The sequence below is a fragment of the Cherax quadricarinatus genome, chromosome 35 (assembly GCF_038502225.1).
Source record: "Cherax quadricarinatus isolate ZL_2023a chromosome 35, ASM3850222v1, whole genome shotgun sequence".
Lineage (NCBI taxonomy): Eukaryota > Metazoa > Arthropoda > Malacostraca > Decapoda > Parastacidae > Cherax > Cherax quadricarinatus.
This window is the reverse complement of record NC_091326.1, coordinates 565,080-580,681: the sequence shown is the minus strand read 5'-3', so window position 1 is coordinate 580,681 and position 15,602 is coordinate 565,080. Positions and strand designations below refer to the sequence as shown.

General features: G+C 42.8%; 1 protein-coding gene across 1 annotated transcript in view; it reads right to left on the bottom strand.

The window, feature by feature from the left end:
• Window positions 1–15,126, bottom strand: part of LOC138853622 (uncharacterized) — a 38,528-nt gene extending 23,402 nt beyond the window's left edge. Inside the window, exon 1 of the mRNA XM_070091513.1 lies at window positions 14,005–15,126. Within this exon, the coding sequence (XP_069947614.1) occupies window positions 14,005–14,917 (913 nt within the window). The 5' untranslated portion in view covers window positions 14,918–15,126. The remainder of the gene's footprint in view (window positions 1–14,004) is intronic.
• Between the last annotated feature and the right edge of the window lie 476 nt (window positions 15,127–15,602).

Here is a 15,602-nt window from a genome sequence, read left to right as displayed (position 1 = left end):
AATATTTATAATTAATAAACACGTACAGTATTCCATGTGTACCCGAGAGGAGAAATATTAAAGCATATATCACACTTAGTCTTAAATTATCCTAGAGCTGAAAATAGTTGTAGGGATATTTTTACACCACAGTTTAACTCGCAGCTCTAATCTATTTAACGTATACCACCTCACCTCCAGGATGCCATCCACAACAGTTAGCTAGCACTCAGGTACCTATATTTATTGCTGAGTTAACAGGATCAACATGCCTACGTCTCAACCCGCCCCGGTATCGATACCGCGAAACAGGCTTCAACATTTCTGAGCTAAATTCGTTACCACTGAGCTGCGAGGCAGTGGTTTTTATAACTCTTTAATGTGTTCTTGCTGGATGCGACATAAACTAAATACAGAGACAGACTGGTGAGACAAAAGCAAGGGTAACTAGTGACAAGTGGGGCGAGACCAAAGCAAGGGTAACCACAGTGACGAGTGGGTGAGACCAAAGCGAACGTAACCACAGTGACGAGTGGGGTGAGCCCAAAGCAAGGGTAACCACAGTGACGAGTGGGTGAGACAAGTTAAGGGTAACTAAACCGTGACAGACGGGTAATTAAAGTAGATTATAGATACAGTTCATGGAGACGAGTATATTTAGTGGCCACCGTCACGAAACAAACATGTCCCCTGACAAAATGTGACCATCAGAATCTTGACGTACAATTACAAACCTACAGTGTTGCCCCTTGGAACTGCGTGTGTACCACCAATAAAGTAATGCAGATGTGAGTGCTGTGTGCTATGCTGTAGCAGGTGGAGGGAGGTATATACAGCACACTGTACTGCTACTCAGCACCAGCACTGCCTTTAGATTTATAGTCACTAGAACCTACACCGCCTCACGCCTCTCTAGCACTTTTTTTTATAGCACTGACCTCATCATGTATTTCTTGTACCTGTTAATGGTTGTGGGAATCATCGCTCTGACAGCCTGGTCTCAGATTACGCCTCTTAAACTGAAAGGAAAATATTACAGGAATTGAAACTCAAAAGAAAGAAGAGCTAAAATGTATGTTAAGTATAAGGAGAGGTTTGTAAGACTTGCCTGCAATTTTCCATGTTCAAGAGACCTAATGGAAAGACCAGCTATCTTGCCAGAGTTTAAATCGTTCAACATCTTCCACTGCTTACGCATTTACCGCAACGGCAGTACAGTGCTTCTCCGGAGAGCTTATCATTACTGGATAAGTCCCCCAAAAAGTTTTTTTTTTTAAAGAGCGAGGTAAGGCCTCCATTGATTGCTTGTGGCCTTGGTCACGTGAGCTTCCATCAGGCGCTGGTCCTCGCTAGATTCTCAGTGTACTTGGTGGCCTCTAAATCAGGGAGTAAATACGGCAGTTGCTTGGAAACACTCGTACCTCAAACTCACACTGTAATTACCAGCTCAAGCTGCACTTTTCAGGCATTTTTGTATGTGGTCCCTTCATGCTTTACTTATTTGTTTGTTATTTTTCATCTAAAGAGCGTAGTTAGTCAACAATGAACGTCGTGACACCAAGAAGACTGTCGCTGGTTAACATCAAGAACATAAGAAAGGTGTCATTGCTGAGCAAGGAACATCACGAACACAAGACTACTTAACAAGGAAAAATAAGAACACAAGAAAGACGTCATTGCTGAACAAGAAACAAGAACACAAAAAAAGTATCACTGTTGAACAAAGAACATCAAGGGCCTCAAGGGGAACAATGTTTTCATAAGGGAAAGAGGAAAGGAGGAAATGAACCTTCCCGTCCACTCCTCGGTAGAACACTTACATCTCTTATTGCTTATGGGTGCGAGTGAACCTCTTTAACTAGATAAACCACTTCAGTTTAGTAACATACTGACCGTTTCCCACCGAGGTAGAGTGAACCGAAAAATAACATTCTCATCACTCTATCACCGTCTTGCTAGAGACGCGCCCGCATTACAGCTCAGATGCCCTTTCAAACTGTAATATCCCAAGCCCTTCTTTAGAGTGCAGGTGCTGTACTTCCCACCTCCAGGACTCAAGTCCGGCTAACCCGTTTCCCGTGAATCCCTTCATGTTACTTTGCGAACACTCCAACAGCACGTCAAGTCATAAAAAAACACTTGTTTCCATTCCTATTTAACACGCTCACACAAGCCTTTTGGATTTCCAAGCCTCTCACATACAAAATCTCAGGTACACCCTCTGAGCTAGTTGGCAAAGTGCAGGTACTAGCGTGTACCTAAATCCCCTCATCTTTCCTAAACAATAACGCTTACGTTATTTTATTTCTAAAACTTAACTTTACAAATCCTTAAACATATAAGAAGGTTGTAATGAATATTCTACAAGAATATTCTTTATAACCTCTACTACAAAACACTTCAAAGTAAATCGGCAACAAAATAGTTAACTTTTCACTTTATATTCAAAGCTCATTTCCACTCAAGTTACATTCTTTTAGGGTCTATCAAAAATCCAGCCATAATGTTTTCAAACCAAACTCCTCTTCCAGGACCTTAACATACACTCTCACTGGCCTAATCTCCAGTCAGTTTCCATACAGAAATATTTAAGTGCTCAAACAACCTCCTACCTCCTCTTGCTCCTAACAGCAGGGGTTCAAGTTTCAACTACCTCACATATTAGTAAGGGCAAGCTCACTCAGACCTCCCTGAGTTGTCCTGTGAATCACAAAACACACCAGACGACACATCACATACCGTTCGTAAACGACCTCACACCTTTAATAAAACCACCATAACTTATCTTCATCTTATACTCCATTTTTTCAGGCATATATTCTAAAAATAATTCTGTTATTTACATTTCGCCACACCAGCCTTATAGTCTCTACATTAAAACAGACCGGGCCGCGGGGGCGTTGACCCCCGGAACTCTCTCCAGGTAAACCCCAACCAAGTCACATTTCACATTTCATATTTCATTACATTTTATATTCTAATTACTTCGTAAACCTTTCAGTTATAACAATTATACACAGTAAAATAACACCATAAGTAATGACATAACATCGGTCTTTATAATTCACTTAGAACTAAACTTGTAAAATATCATTTGCCTAATACACAAAATGTAACAAAATCAAATTCGAAAATAAACCATTGTAGTTTTCAGCTCATCATTCACTAGAAAGTCATTTCCATAATCCACAACACTCTAAGGACAGAAAAATCAATACACATAGGATACCAATTATTAGAGCAACAAAAAAATATACTACACAGTTCCCAAAATTTTCTCCATGGAAAAAGGGGGATGAGATCATTCTTGGTAACACATCCTATCCTCTTCTCCTATATTTGGACTTTAAAAAAATACAAATCTTTGCAGTCCCTACATCTTTCATTTCCACCTTTCACTCTTTCACTTTTCCCTATTGGATTAGGGTTTTTAGTTTAATATGTTTATTATGCACCCCATACCCATCCTGTGGGCGGTAGTCAAAAGATTACAGAGGTACATAATTGGTCCAGGGACTGGACTCCAAAGTTTGATTAGGGGCCTGAACGATACTAAAATTAAATCTAAGGCTTTTCAACACCTAGTTTCACTTCCCGCCCATTCTACTATAAAAATATTTCACAGCTCTTTTCCACAGGTTACAGGTTAGACCCTATTTGGGTTCCTCAGATACTACTTGACCTACCCGGCTTATAACATGACCGTCCTCCCACTGGTCGTAATAACATTACTCCCAATACCTTGCCAGTGACTGAATGGGTTGGGGAAAATAATGTGATAGGAGGACGCCAGTAACCTCTGCGTAAGCTTTCTTTTATTGGATATAGCTGGAAGGAGACTACAACGAGCAATAAAAGGAGGAATTAGGGTCTAGTGCTTTAATTTTTCTTCTCAAAGTATCACCCCCAGAGTCTTCTGGCAAGATCTTACTAGAAAAGCGGAAACCAGACTTTGGTTGACCTTAGCACATCCCGGTTGGGCCAAGTCGCTCGGGTGAACTTTCATGGTATCTTAAAACCATACCCCCGTGTCATGTAGGGGGGTAATGATTGAATGGGATATAAGGGGAATATGGGAGTAAGCGGGGGAGTCAGTAGGTAGGGGACAGGCGAGGCAGTAGGAGGGATGATATGCTGAGGTAGGTAATGTGAGGGATGAGTGTGGAGGTTGGTAGGTAATGTGAGGTCACTGGTGACTACACCTTCACCTCTCATTACTCTACCCGCCACACTACTCCACTCACCCTCTCACTACTTTAACTAAACATAAATAAAAGGAAATAAGAATAAATGATGGGGACAGTGAATATTACTATTCTACTCAAACACAGTTTATTATTAAGTCTTTGTACAATAATATATTTGGGAACAGAACACTATTGTGGTTTAGATAAATGGGGTGGTACACATAAGCAGTGAGACAGGGAATACAATCAACTTGACCAAAATGAATATAACTTACAATATAGCACAGAGGACAGTTCACTACAGGAACTAAGCCACAGGTCCCAAGACCTACACAGCACGAGTACTGCACCAAGCCAGTACTCTGCCCAATGCCTCCAACAGTCTCCTCCGGAGACTTCAGCAGCCTTCTCCCGAGCCCTGCACCCCAGCAGCAGCTCCTCTCGAAGTCTCTGCTCGGAGCTCTGCACCCCAGCAGCAGCTCCGCTCGAATCTCATGATCATGCTCTTCCTTGGGCTTTTATGGTGGTCCAAGCACCCTCCACAACCACGTGTTGCGACCTGACGCCTAGGTCTGAGGCGTCAAGAACAAAAGACCTCAGACGTGGGCGTGGCTACAGACGCCTGCCAAGGCAAGGTGTGACCATATAATTGGTCAAATTAGGTCTCCCCAGAGACCTCACAAGCCCAGCTGGACTACATCACATCCCCCTTTCTCCCCAATTTAAAATATCTGAGAACTAGGACAATTTGTCCTAGTTATTAGACTATTTTAATCCTAATCCCTTAAATCTATTACAATACAAAGACAAAATTATACATAATACAATTATTCAACTACATATATTTCCCTCAACCTTCTCATCTACCACAAGGCAGCATAATCAGTACACCTGGCAGTTGGCCAGCATAACAGTCGCTCTCTGGTGCAAAGCCTCCTTACCCGTCATTTCTCCTTAAACCTAAATATCGGGCTCCAGTGCCTTCCCTACTTCTTCTAGAAATGCACTAGCCAATGCTAGTCACCCTCGCACGTTAACCATTGGGCCAAACCTCTCTAGGCTTCTATGGCGTGGAAAACTGCTCCAACGGGTTGCATTCTTTCAAGTAACTGCAACTAGACCACTTCACGACCACCAAGGTCGCATTTTCGGCACACTTCACATGCGCACTACAACATCTGAAAATCGAGACAGGGCAGGCATCGCAGCTAAGACCCTCCATTATCCTATGCCACCACTAGGATTCACTGGCCTCATAAAACAAGGCGGCCATAATCACTGGACCGTTTTCAAGGTCACCTTATTTCACACAGGTAGCACTAACACTTCTGGCTAGTCAAAGTAGGCTGGGGACATCTCACACTCTCAACTGTCTCTCATGGCTGGCAGGACATCCCCGCATACCGGTCGTACAGGTCGACCAACAAGGCAGGATACACCTCCATTCCGCCCTTGAAAGCAGGCTGGTCCCAGCAGCTGGAGTCCATCTCCGCGGCTCACGTCCTTCCACATCTCCGAGGATGGCAACTCCTTCATAGTAGATTCTCCTGTCCTGGCACACCAGCCAGAATCCCTCACACACCACTGCAGCATCACCGCCATCTCCTCCTCTTGAGCTAGGCAGCATCGCAGCATCACAGCACGGCCGTATCACAGCAGCACACAGCACGGCCACAGCATCGCAGCACGGTCCCAGCATCACAGCACGGCCGCAGCATCTCAACATCATCGCACGACCGCAGCATCTCAACATCACAGCACGGCCGCATCACAGCAGCACACAGCACGGCCACAGCATCGCAGCACGGTCCCAGCATCACAGCACGGCCGCAGCATCTCAACATCATAGCAAGGCCGTATCACAGCAGCACACAGCACGGCCACAGCACAGCAGACAGCATCACAGCACGGCCACAGCATAGCAGACAGCATCACAGCACGGCCACAGCATAGCAGACATCATCACAGCAGCCGACATCAGCAGTAGCAGGCAATGGTCAGTTGCTCGGGGTGAGGTGAGGTCACTTCAGGTCATCAACAGTAGGTGCGGTCACCCATCCCTGGCAACTGCGGGTAACTGGCGGTCCGTGGGTGATGGTCACAGAGGCTGGGTGACGCAGACAGACACCCACTACACTGGATGACAGACCAGGGCAGCAATACATCTACTGGGGCACATCAGCTGGGTGACTGGGCATATCAGCTGGGTGACTGGGCACATCAGGTGGACAGCAATTATAGGCAACTCTTCAATGGGTGACAGTTGTGGGTGAGTCTTCCAAGGTGGGCTGGGTGACTTCTCATTCCTCTGTAAATATTCAATTTCGGCCAGTAATTGCTTCCCCGAAAAGTCTCACCCAAACACTGATATTCTCCACCATTTATCTCAAACCAACAACCAACTCCACCAAATACAACCACACAATTACTCAGACCCACCTTCAAAAAAAACAAGGTCAGTTAAGGTCACCAGGATTATAATATCACATTGATATTTACTTTAACTTTACACACACAAGAAAAAAAAAGTGGTAGCAAATGGTAGCATAACAAGTGTAACCGAGCAGTCAAAAATAAGGCACATGGGACTGGTTCCTACTATAAAAATAATAAGAACCACCACCGCTTAGACACCATGTCATGTAGGGGGGTAATGATTGAATGGGATATAAGGGGAATATGGGAGTAAGCGGGGGAGTCAGTAGGTAGGGGACAGGCGAGGCAGTAGGAGGGATGATATGCTGAGGTAGGTAATGTGAGGGATGAGTGTGGAGGTTGGTAGGTAATGTGAGGTCACTGGTGACTACACCTTCACCTCTCATTACTCTACCCGCCACACTACTCCACTCACCCTCTCACTACTTTAACTAAACATAAATAAAAGGAAATAAGAATAAATGATGGGGACAGTGAATATTACTATTCTACTCAAACACAGTTTATTATTAAGTCTTTGTACAATAATATATTTGGGAACAGAACACTATTGTGGTTTAGATAAATGGGGTGGTACACATAAGCAGTGAGACAGGGAATACAATCAACTTGACCAAAATGAATATAACTTACAATATAGCACAGAGGACAGTTCACTACAGGAACTAAGCCACAGGTCCCAAGACCTACACAGCACGAGTACTGCACCAAGCCAGTACTCTGCCCAATGCCTCCAACAGTCTCCTCCGGAGACTTCAGCAGCCTTCTCCCGAGCCCTGCACCCCAGCAGCAGCTCCTCTCGAAGTCTCTGCTCGGAGCTCTGCACCCCAGCAGCAGCTCCGCTCGAATCTCATGATCATGCTCTTCCTTGGGCTTTTATGGTGGTCCAAGCACCCTCCACAACCACGTGTTGCGACCTGACGCCTAGGTCTGAGGCGTCAAGAACAAAAGACCTCAGACGTGGGCGTGGCTACAGACGCCTGCCAAGGCAAGGTGTGACCATATAATTGGTCAAATTAGGTCTCCCCAGAGACCTCACAAGCCCAGCTGGACTACATCACACCCGGCCGGGATTGAACCCGCGGTCATAGAGTCTCAAAACTCCAGCCCGTCGCGTTAGCCACTAGACCAGCTAGCCACAATAAGATTCATCCAACTAGGTATATTTCTACACCATAGGAAAGTTAGCACAGGCACCTCTGTGACCACAAATGCAAGTTTTTACAGACGAATCTCCAGCTAGCGTGGCCGTGACGAACTCTAGCTCAAGTCCCTTCACTGCCGTCAACATGACTCAAGAAATCGTAATGACACGATTGCTAACTTTCCTATGGTGTAGAAATATACCTAGTTGGATGAATCTTATTGTGGCTAGCTGGTCTAGTGGCTAACTGGAGACTCTATGACCGCGGGTCAATCCCGGCCGGGGGTTGGTTTATTTGCAATCGTGTCATTACGATTTCTTGAGTCATTATCTTAAGACTGCTAGACGAGTCATTTTCCTTCAGGGACGGGACGACACTGCTAAACAAGGAACGTCAAAGCCTCAAAAAAGTGTCACTGATGAACAAGAAATGTTGAGTTTTAAAGAGGAGAGTTACTAGTGAACATGAAACATCAAGAGTACAAGAAAAAAGTCAGTGCAGAACAAGGAACATCGAAACATCAATAAAAAGTGTCTAGTGAACTAAACATCGAGACTACTTCAAGAACTGTGTGTTCTGAACAAGGACAGTCAAGACACGAAGACATGACAGGGACTCACCTTGACGATATCAAGATTATCACTCTACAAGGTCAGTGTAAGCAATGATAGTCCATAAAATTCTAGAGTAACAAAACGACAGTATTAAAAAAGCTAACAGCGACACAACAACTGCAACCAAGTATGTTTAAATGCATGACTTTACCTCTGTATTGACCATCAAGATCAAATAACACCAGCCATAAATATACTTAAAAAATAAATGAAACAGCAGGCAGAGGAACACGCCAGCAGGCAAGTAGGCAGGTAAGGAGGAGGAGCAAAGAGAGACGTAAGAAAGTATGAGGAATGACGCATGACCCGTTACTTTCAAGTTGTCTTTCACCAGCACTAAAGCGAAGGCAGTAATAGCAACAATATTACTAGCAACAACAATATTACTAGCAGCAACAACACTCGCCTATAATACCATACATGGTATCAGCTACGTCACACATAGTGGAAAACATTTTACCAAGTCAATTTTATTTCAAAATTCTAAACCTATGTGGGTCATGAAGGGCTAGTTCGCTCATCGCAGCTCGGTCTCTGATTAATCAGGCTGTTGATGACAGCATGTGGAACAGGTTCAGAGCAGCAGTAACAGCCCAGTTGATCAGACCCTGCTCCACCGTGAGGGTTGGTCATGGGCCGGGCCGCGGGGGCGTTGACCCCCGAAACACCTTCCAGATATCTACAATATTTATCTTGTATATTCTAGATATATTGGCTGACATACTGTTTAGATATCAATGACTTGATATTCCATCTTGAAATGTTTTCTAGATGCTAGGCGACCTTGAAAATTTTAAAATAATCATTAATAATTCTGAAATTGAACATATAATTTCTAGCAACACGGAAGAGGCAGAATAAAAGTGCAGAAAATAAGAAAAAATGCGACATGTGATATACACATTATTTAGGTCTTGTCTTGTTTAAAGGTATAATTTGCATATACTGTGGAGAACTACGACAAGCGTCATTACTGAAGACTAAAAATTAATATTATTAATAATATACGTATATGCAAATTATACCTTATTTTCTTATTTTCTGCACTCTTATTCTGCCTCTTCCGTGTTGCTGGAAATTATATGTTCAGTTTCAGAATTATTGATTATTTTAAAATTTTCAAGGTCGCCTAGCATCTAGGCGACCTAGTCATCTAGTCATTGATATCAAAACAGTATGTCAGCGAATACATCTAGAATATATAAGAAAAATATTGTAGATACCTAGGTGTTTCGGGGGTCAACGCCCCCGCGGCCCGGTCCATGACCAGTCCTCACGGTGGAGCAGAGTCTGATCAACTAGGCTGTTAATGCTGCTCTGAACCTGTTCCACATGCGGTCATCAACAGCCACATGAATCAGAGACCGAGACTAACCAAGCCTGTAGGGGTCATTCAACGCCTAGGGAATGAGAGGTAAGAAAATTTAATGTAAATGATGGAATGGCAGCTGCAATTCCTTGGATAAAGAACCCTTTAACAGCATTCAAGGTTCTTGGGGGAAGTAAAGGTCAGCAGGAAAACCACCTCCACTACCTTGGCTGATGTGAACTAAACTAAGGCATGGTTATATGAACACAATATGGATAAATATAGGTACAGTTCAAGACATTTCTCGAGGAAATGTTTCAACCAGAGTGCCTTCTTCAGTTAAGAGTATGAGAACATAAATGTGCATGTAACAGTGACGATCAGAACACAGCCACCTCACGTAGCAGTGACGACCACAGCAACACCTGTATCTAACACAAGAGCATACAGAGCCTCCTCATGTAGCAGTGACGACCACAACAACACTTGTGTCTAACACAAGAGCACACAGAGCCACCTCATGTAGCAGTGACGACCACAATAACACCTGTGTCTAAGGCAGGAATATACACATCCACCTCATGATAACGGGAGAACCCAGGTTACTAACCTGTGACAACGACCTACATTGACGTAAATGTTTAGAAGCTACCAAGATACCAGCCACCAACACCATCCCACAACAAATTAATGTGGTTATATTTATAACCTTAATTTTTAATGGAGTGAAGCTGAAAGCCAGCGGAAGGCCTCGGTCTGATAACCACAAGTTCAGGTGGCTGGTCATCATATGACTAAGACCGACGTCAGGAATCACTTGACCTGTTTCCTGACGAATCTTACCAAACCTAACCTAACCATCGCACAAAAATCTCGTAGCTACAGCATTTCCAATATCTTGTCACACCGATTACTACCCAGCATACTGCAATTAGATAATAGCAGCCACCAAGGTCACGCTTACTGCATGTTTATATATGTATATATTACATCTCCGATTTCAACTTATATTTGTTTCTCTTCACTTAACTCCCTGTACTATATACTATATGTACTGTTTGTTTTAGAGGTCCGTGTTACGAGTAAAGTCACTCGTGGTGAAACCGTGTGGAAGTGTTTCGATAACCATCACTAAGCTTATTAATCTGTATACTGCTGCTTCTGGTGGCATTGTTGTGTAGTAATGAGGATGGTATGGATGATGGTAATGGTGGGAGATGATGATAGTTGAGGGGATGGTAAGGGTGGTTGTGAGAGTCGTGGTGATAGTGAAGGGAATGAAAAGGGTGGTTGTGATGGCAGGGGTGGAGGTGATGGAAGGGATGGTGGTAACAGTAGGTACGGTGACAGTGGTGGTGGTAATATCTGTAATATCTAGCTTAGACCCAGCTTTATGAATTGGAAATAAAATATTGCAAGAAGATAAAATTACTGAGAAATACAGAAAAGCAGAATGTACGAGTATACTGACGGTAAGTGGAATTTGTAAGATTTGCCCGCGACTTTACATGTTCATATGACAGCAAGGAAATGCCAGCAATCCAACCGGAGTGTAAAACATTTAACAGACTTCCGTTTCACGCTCACGTATCAGGAAGGTAGTACTGGGTTGTTGCTATCTATCTGTCACCTCCAGATGACAGATAGCAATTTATTGAAGATTTCTTTTTACTCTCACGTAAATACCAGTTTTAATACTAATGGTGTGATGCCTTCTCTGGCCTGAGTTACATTTTTAACTTGTTGGTGCATGAGCAAAATCCACGTGTTACTTTGAGGAATGTGGTTGACCCTGTTTTTGTTTCCAGCCTCGTGCATCATCCAATCATATTTTTTAAACTACAATCTTCCATTACGATTTTTTTCATGGTCACATTGTCCTTTATATATCTTGTCAAATTCTTCTCTCTCCGTGTTAACGATGGTTTGTAAATATTTACGACTTTGAGGGTCTAGCCTATTCTTTGGACTTCTGTTAATACTACAATTTCAACATTACTTGTTTCTACGTTTTATTCTCTGTAGCCTGTGATATTTCTACCAATATTGTATATCCATCTCAATTTCTTTCATACCTTGTCCATTCTCCCTACACTGAGTAACGTCCCTCAAGTGCTTTCCCAGTGTTAGTTTGACTCTATCTGCTTCCTCACAATTGGGTCCAATAGCTTCAGTCTGATACTATCTTATCTGTGTCGGTATATTATCATTGTTCATCTCAAATAACCCGCACAAAGGAGAGAGGAGCTTACGACGACGTTTCGGTCCGACTTGGACCATTTACAAATTCACACTGTAAATGGTCCAAGTCAGATCGAAATGCCGTCGTAAGCTCCTCTGTCCTATGTTCGGGTTATTTGTGTATTGTTGTTATTTATTATTCATCTCTATTGTTTTCTTATTTATTCCTTTGGTTATAGCCTCAAGTAATCCTGGTAATTTTTCCAGTGCAACTTTGTTGTTAAGTGTCATTCATGATCACTGCAGTACGGGAACTAGGTTAGATTAGGGAACCTTATTATTTACACTTGAATACCACTTTCGCACTTACGAGCACCACTTTCTCTTATTAACACAGGTGCCTACCACTTTCGATCTTACCAGCAGCACTCTCATCATATATACGCTGAGAAAAATATACCTCTCTGTATACGAGAGAAATACAACTCGGTATACGAGAGAAATACACCTCTCGGTATATGACAGAAATACAACTTGGTATATGAGAGTAATATACCTCTCTGTATATGAGAGAAATACGCCTTTTTATTTATTATTTATTTGTTAGATCAGGAATATCTGATAGACGCTACGTGCAGTGTTATCTTCTAATGTTCCTTTCATTCCATTAAAAACTTTACGAGCCTTCCAAATTTATATAGCGTGAGGATAGGTGGATATAAAAAAAAGGAAATAAGTTGTACAATAGGCTTTCTTTGGGACAACGTTTCGCTCTGCATAATGCAAGACATTGATGTATATTACACTCCTTCGGGAGCCACTGCCGGGCCACTACATGAAGAAGACCGAGACCAGGAGCTGTCCTGACAAACATACCTCAACATGAACGTTGACTTAAAAAGTGTTTTCTTATTCGTGCCTGTGTACTTGTGGGTACCACGCCATTTACTTCAGGGGCGAGGGATCTATGAGGAAGACGTCATGAAGATCCCGAGGGTTAGGTGCAGCATCATTTATGAGAGGACCATGTAGCAGCCTGCCCTACAAGATATTTAACATCGTCCCACCTTCCCTTCTGCTCTCTAACACCTACCCTCTCCTCTTTTCCCTTCCGCTCTCTGATATCCCCACCACACCTTCACTCCTCTAACGCTCCCAGCTCTGCTTTCTGATACCTCCAACCACACATACCCCTCTTTGACATTCCCCACTTTCTCTTTTGCTCTCTAACGCCCCCTACCTCCCACATCCAAACAATGAAACATAGATATTGTTCCCACTATATAACTATCACATAGAATAGGATAGCAGCATATTGCTGTTATATCCAGTTTTGCTAAATATAAAAAAAAACAGCGCTTCACGCACCTTATTATTAAGGTAAGTTTGACCTTCGCAGTAAAATTAGAATAAATTAAACACGTAAACAATAAAACATTTAAAATAAACTTATTATACTGTTATACCCAGGCCTCAAATAATGCATCGAAAAATCTATACAGTATATTAAAAAAATATCATAACTAAGTCTATAGAATGGTTGGTAAGGTTTGTCAGGAAACAGGACAAGTGTTTCCTGATGCGGGTTTTAGTCATACGATGATCCGCAGCTGGAGCTTTTGGTCATCTGACCGAGGACTTCCACTGACTTACCCTTCCACCCCATTAAAAATTTAAATTATAATTATAAATAATTAGAATCATAATTTTTGTTTTTTGAGTGTTCAGCAAAGGATTAAATTCAACACTCCATAGTCAGTATGATAGGTTTAAAGTATACTTACTGCAAGTCTTGTTATTATTATTATTATATTATTATTATTATTAGAATATTATTTTATAATAATTTATTATTATTATTATTATTATTATTATTATTATTATTATTGTTATTATTATTATTATTATTATTATTATATTCGCGGGTCATACAGCGCCTTGGGAATAAGGGGCATTCAGGTTTGATCAGAGAAAGGGGAAGGGTAGCTCCAGTTGCATCGGTAGCAAAGGACTCATCTGAAGGCTGTATGTAGATGTGACCTAATTTATATATTTGCTTAAAAGATTTAAATTGTTGATGTTAAGGCACTGATGGAAGCTCTTTCTTTCACTTCATTTCACGTGGAGGAAGCGCTTTCCTTCAGTCTACTCACCAGGTATAAAGAGGTGGTTGAGTGGGACAAGCTTTAGTTCTGGGGACAAGTGTGACATCCACTCCTCGAGGTCTTTGCTCAAGACCTCAACAATGACATTCCCTGGGGTTTCCTTCACTGGTAGTGGCGGAAGGATGCCGGGGAAACGACTGGTGGTAAAGATGTCCCCGTCTGCAAGCGGTGGAGGACGCTTGTACCGTGTGAGGGGACGCAGCCAGCGTTTCTTGCGATCTTGTGTGTTGGGACGTGAGAGATTCGCTTTGTAATTCTCGTTGTGGTCGCCAGGAGCACTGAGAGCCTGGAGTTGTAAGGAGATGGAGTTTAGGTCTGCTCTGCGTTTGTCTTTGTTACTGAGGATGCAGTAGATGGGTGAAAGATCTTGCAAAACCTCGGTGGTGCCGACGATCTTGGGTGTCACCAGTTCAGAAGTAGTACTTAGCGATTGGAAGTTCCCGGAGGGATCGTTAGTCTTGGTGGTTATAGTGTTGGTCTGCTGAATGAGTTTGAGGTTGTTTATGTTGGTTACCGAGCTTCCCTTTTCAACGCCAGTGAGCGTCGAAGTTTGGTCCAGCTGCAGAACATGATCGCTCTCTTGTGAATTCTTTGCGTCTTTGCGCCCTGACCAACGATTGTTACACAGAGAAATCCCGTGTCTCGTGATGACTGTCTTTCCCTTAAACAGTTCCGACTCCAGTGCCGGAGGTCTTGAGCATATGTGCTTCGTCTCATCTTCGACGGCTTCGAATTTCTGGCCACGAAGGACGCCCTGCTGAAGATGCTTCACACTGATGACTGCTCGTCCCTCCTCACTTCCTTTTGAGCTCCTAAGTGCAGAGCGGAGGACAAGCTCTTTGCGAAGGCTTTGGAGGCCGTTTACTTTAGCCTTTTCTGCCTCGAACTCTCTCTCTCCCATCTACTCTGTCTTCTCATTCTGAGGATTGCTGGCACTTTTCACCACTCCACCCATCTTATTGCGCTCGATTATTCAGCAGTGAACCGAAATAATCGTAAGGTATACACAGTGCAAGTGACACCAACGACCATTACACATGTGACACTTCCAAATATGAGAAAATCTTCCCTGTGTATGGCCACACGTTCTCTGCCCAGTGTCACCTTCCTCACCAGTGACCTGAAAAACAGAATAAAGCAAATAAAAAATGCATTCCCATAAAATTTGAAATAACACATAAAAGCAAATCTCAAATAATTGTAATCAATATCAAAAGAGAGAGAGAGAGAGAGAGAGAGAGAGAGAGAGAGAGATAGAGATAGAGATAGAGATAGAGATAGAGATAGAGATAGAGAGAGAGAGAGAGAGAGAGAGAGAGAGAGAGAGAGAGAGAGAGAGAGAGAGAGAGAGAGAGAGAGAGAGAGAGAGAGAGAGAGAGAGAGAGATAGAGAGAGAGATGGAGATAGAGATTAACAATTAGTGCTTGATATTCAAACAGAAATATCTTGAATCAAAACTCGCAAGTAATTAAATTCAACACCCACACGCAGTAAGGTAATACAAATCAAACAAACACGTAGACATTATTTGCTGACACAAAGAAAACAGAAGGCAATATTTCTATCTCTTGTGTCACTGCCATGGG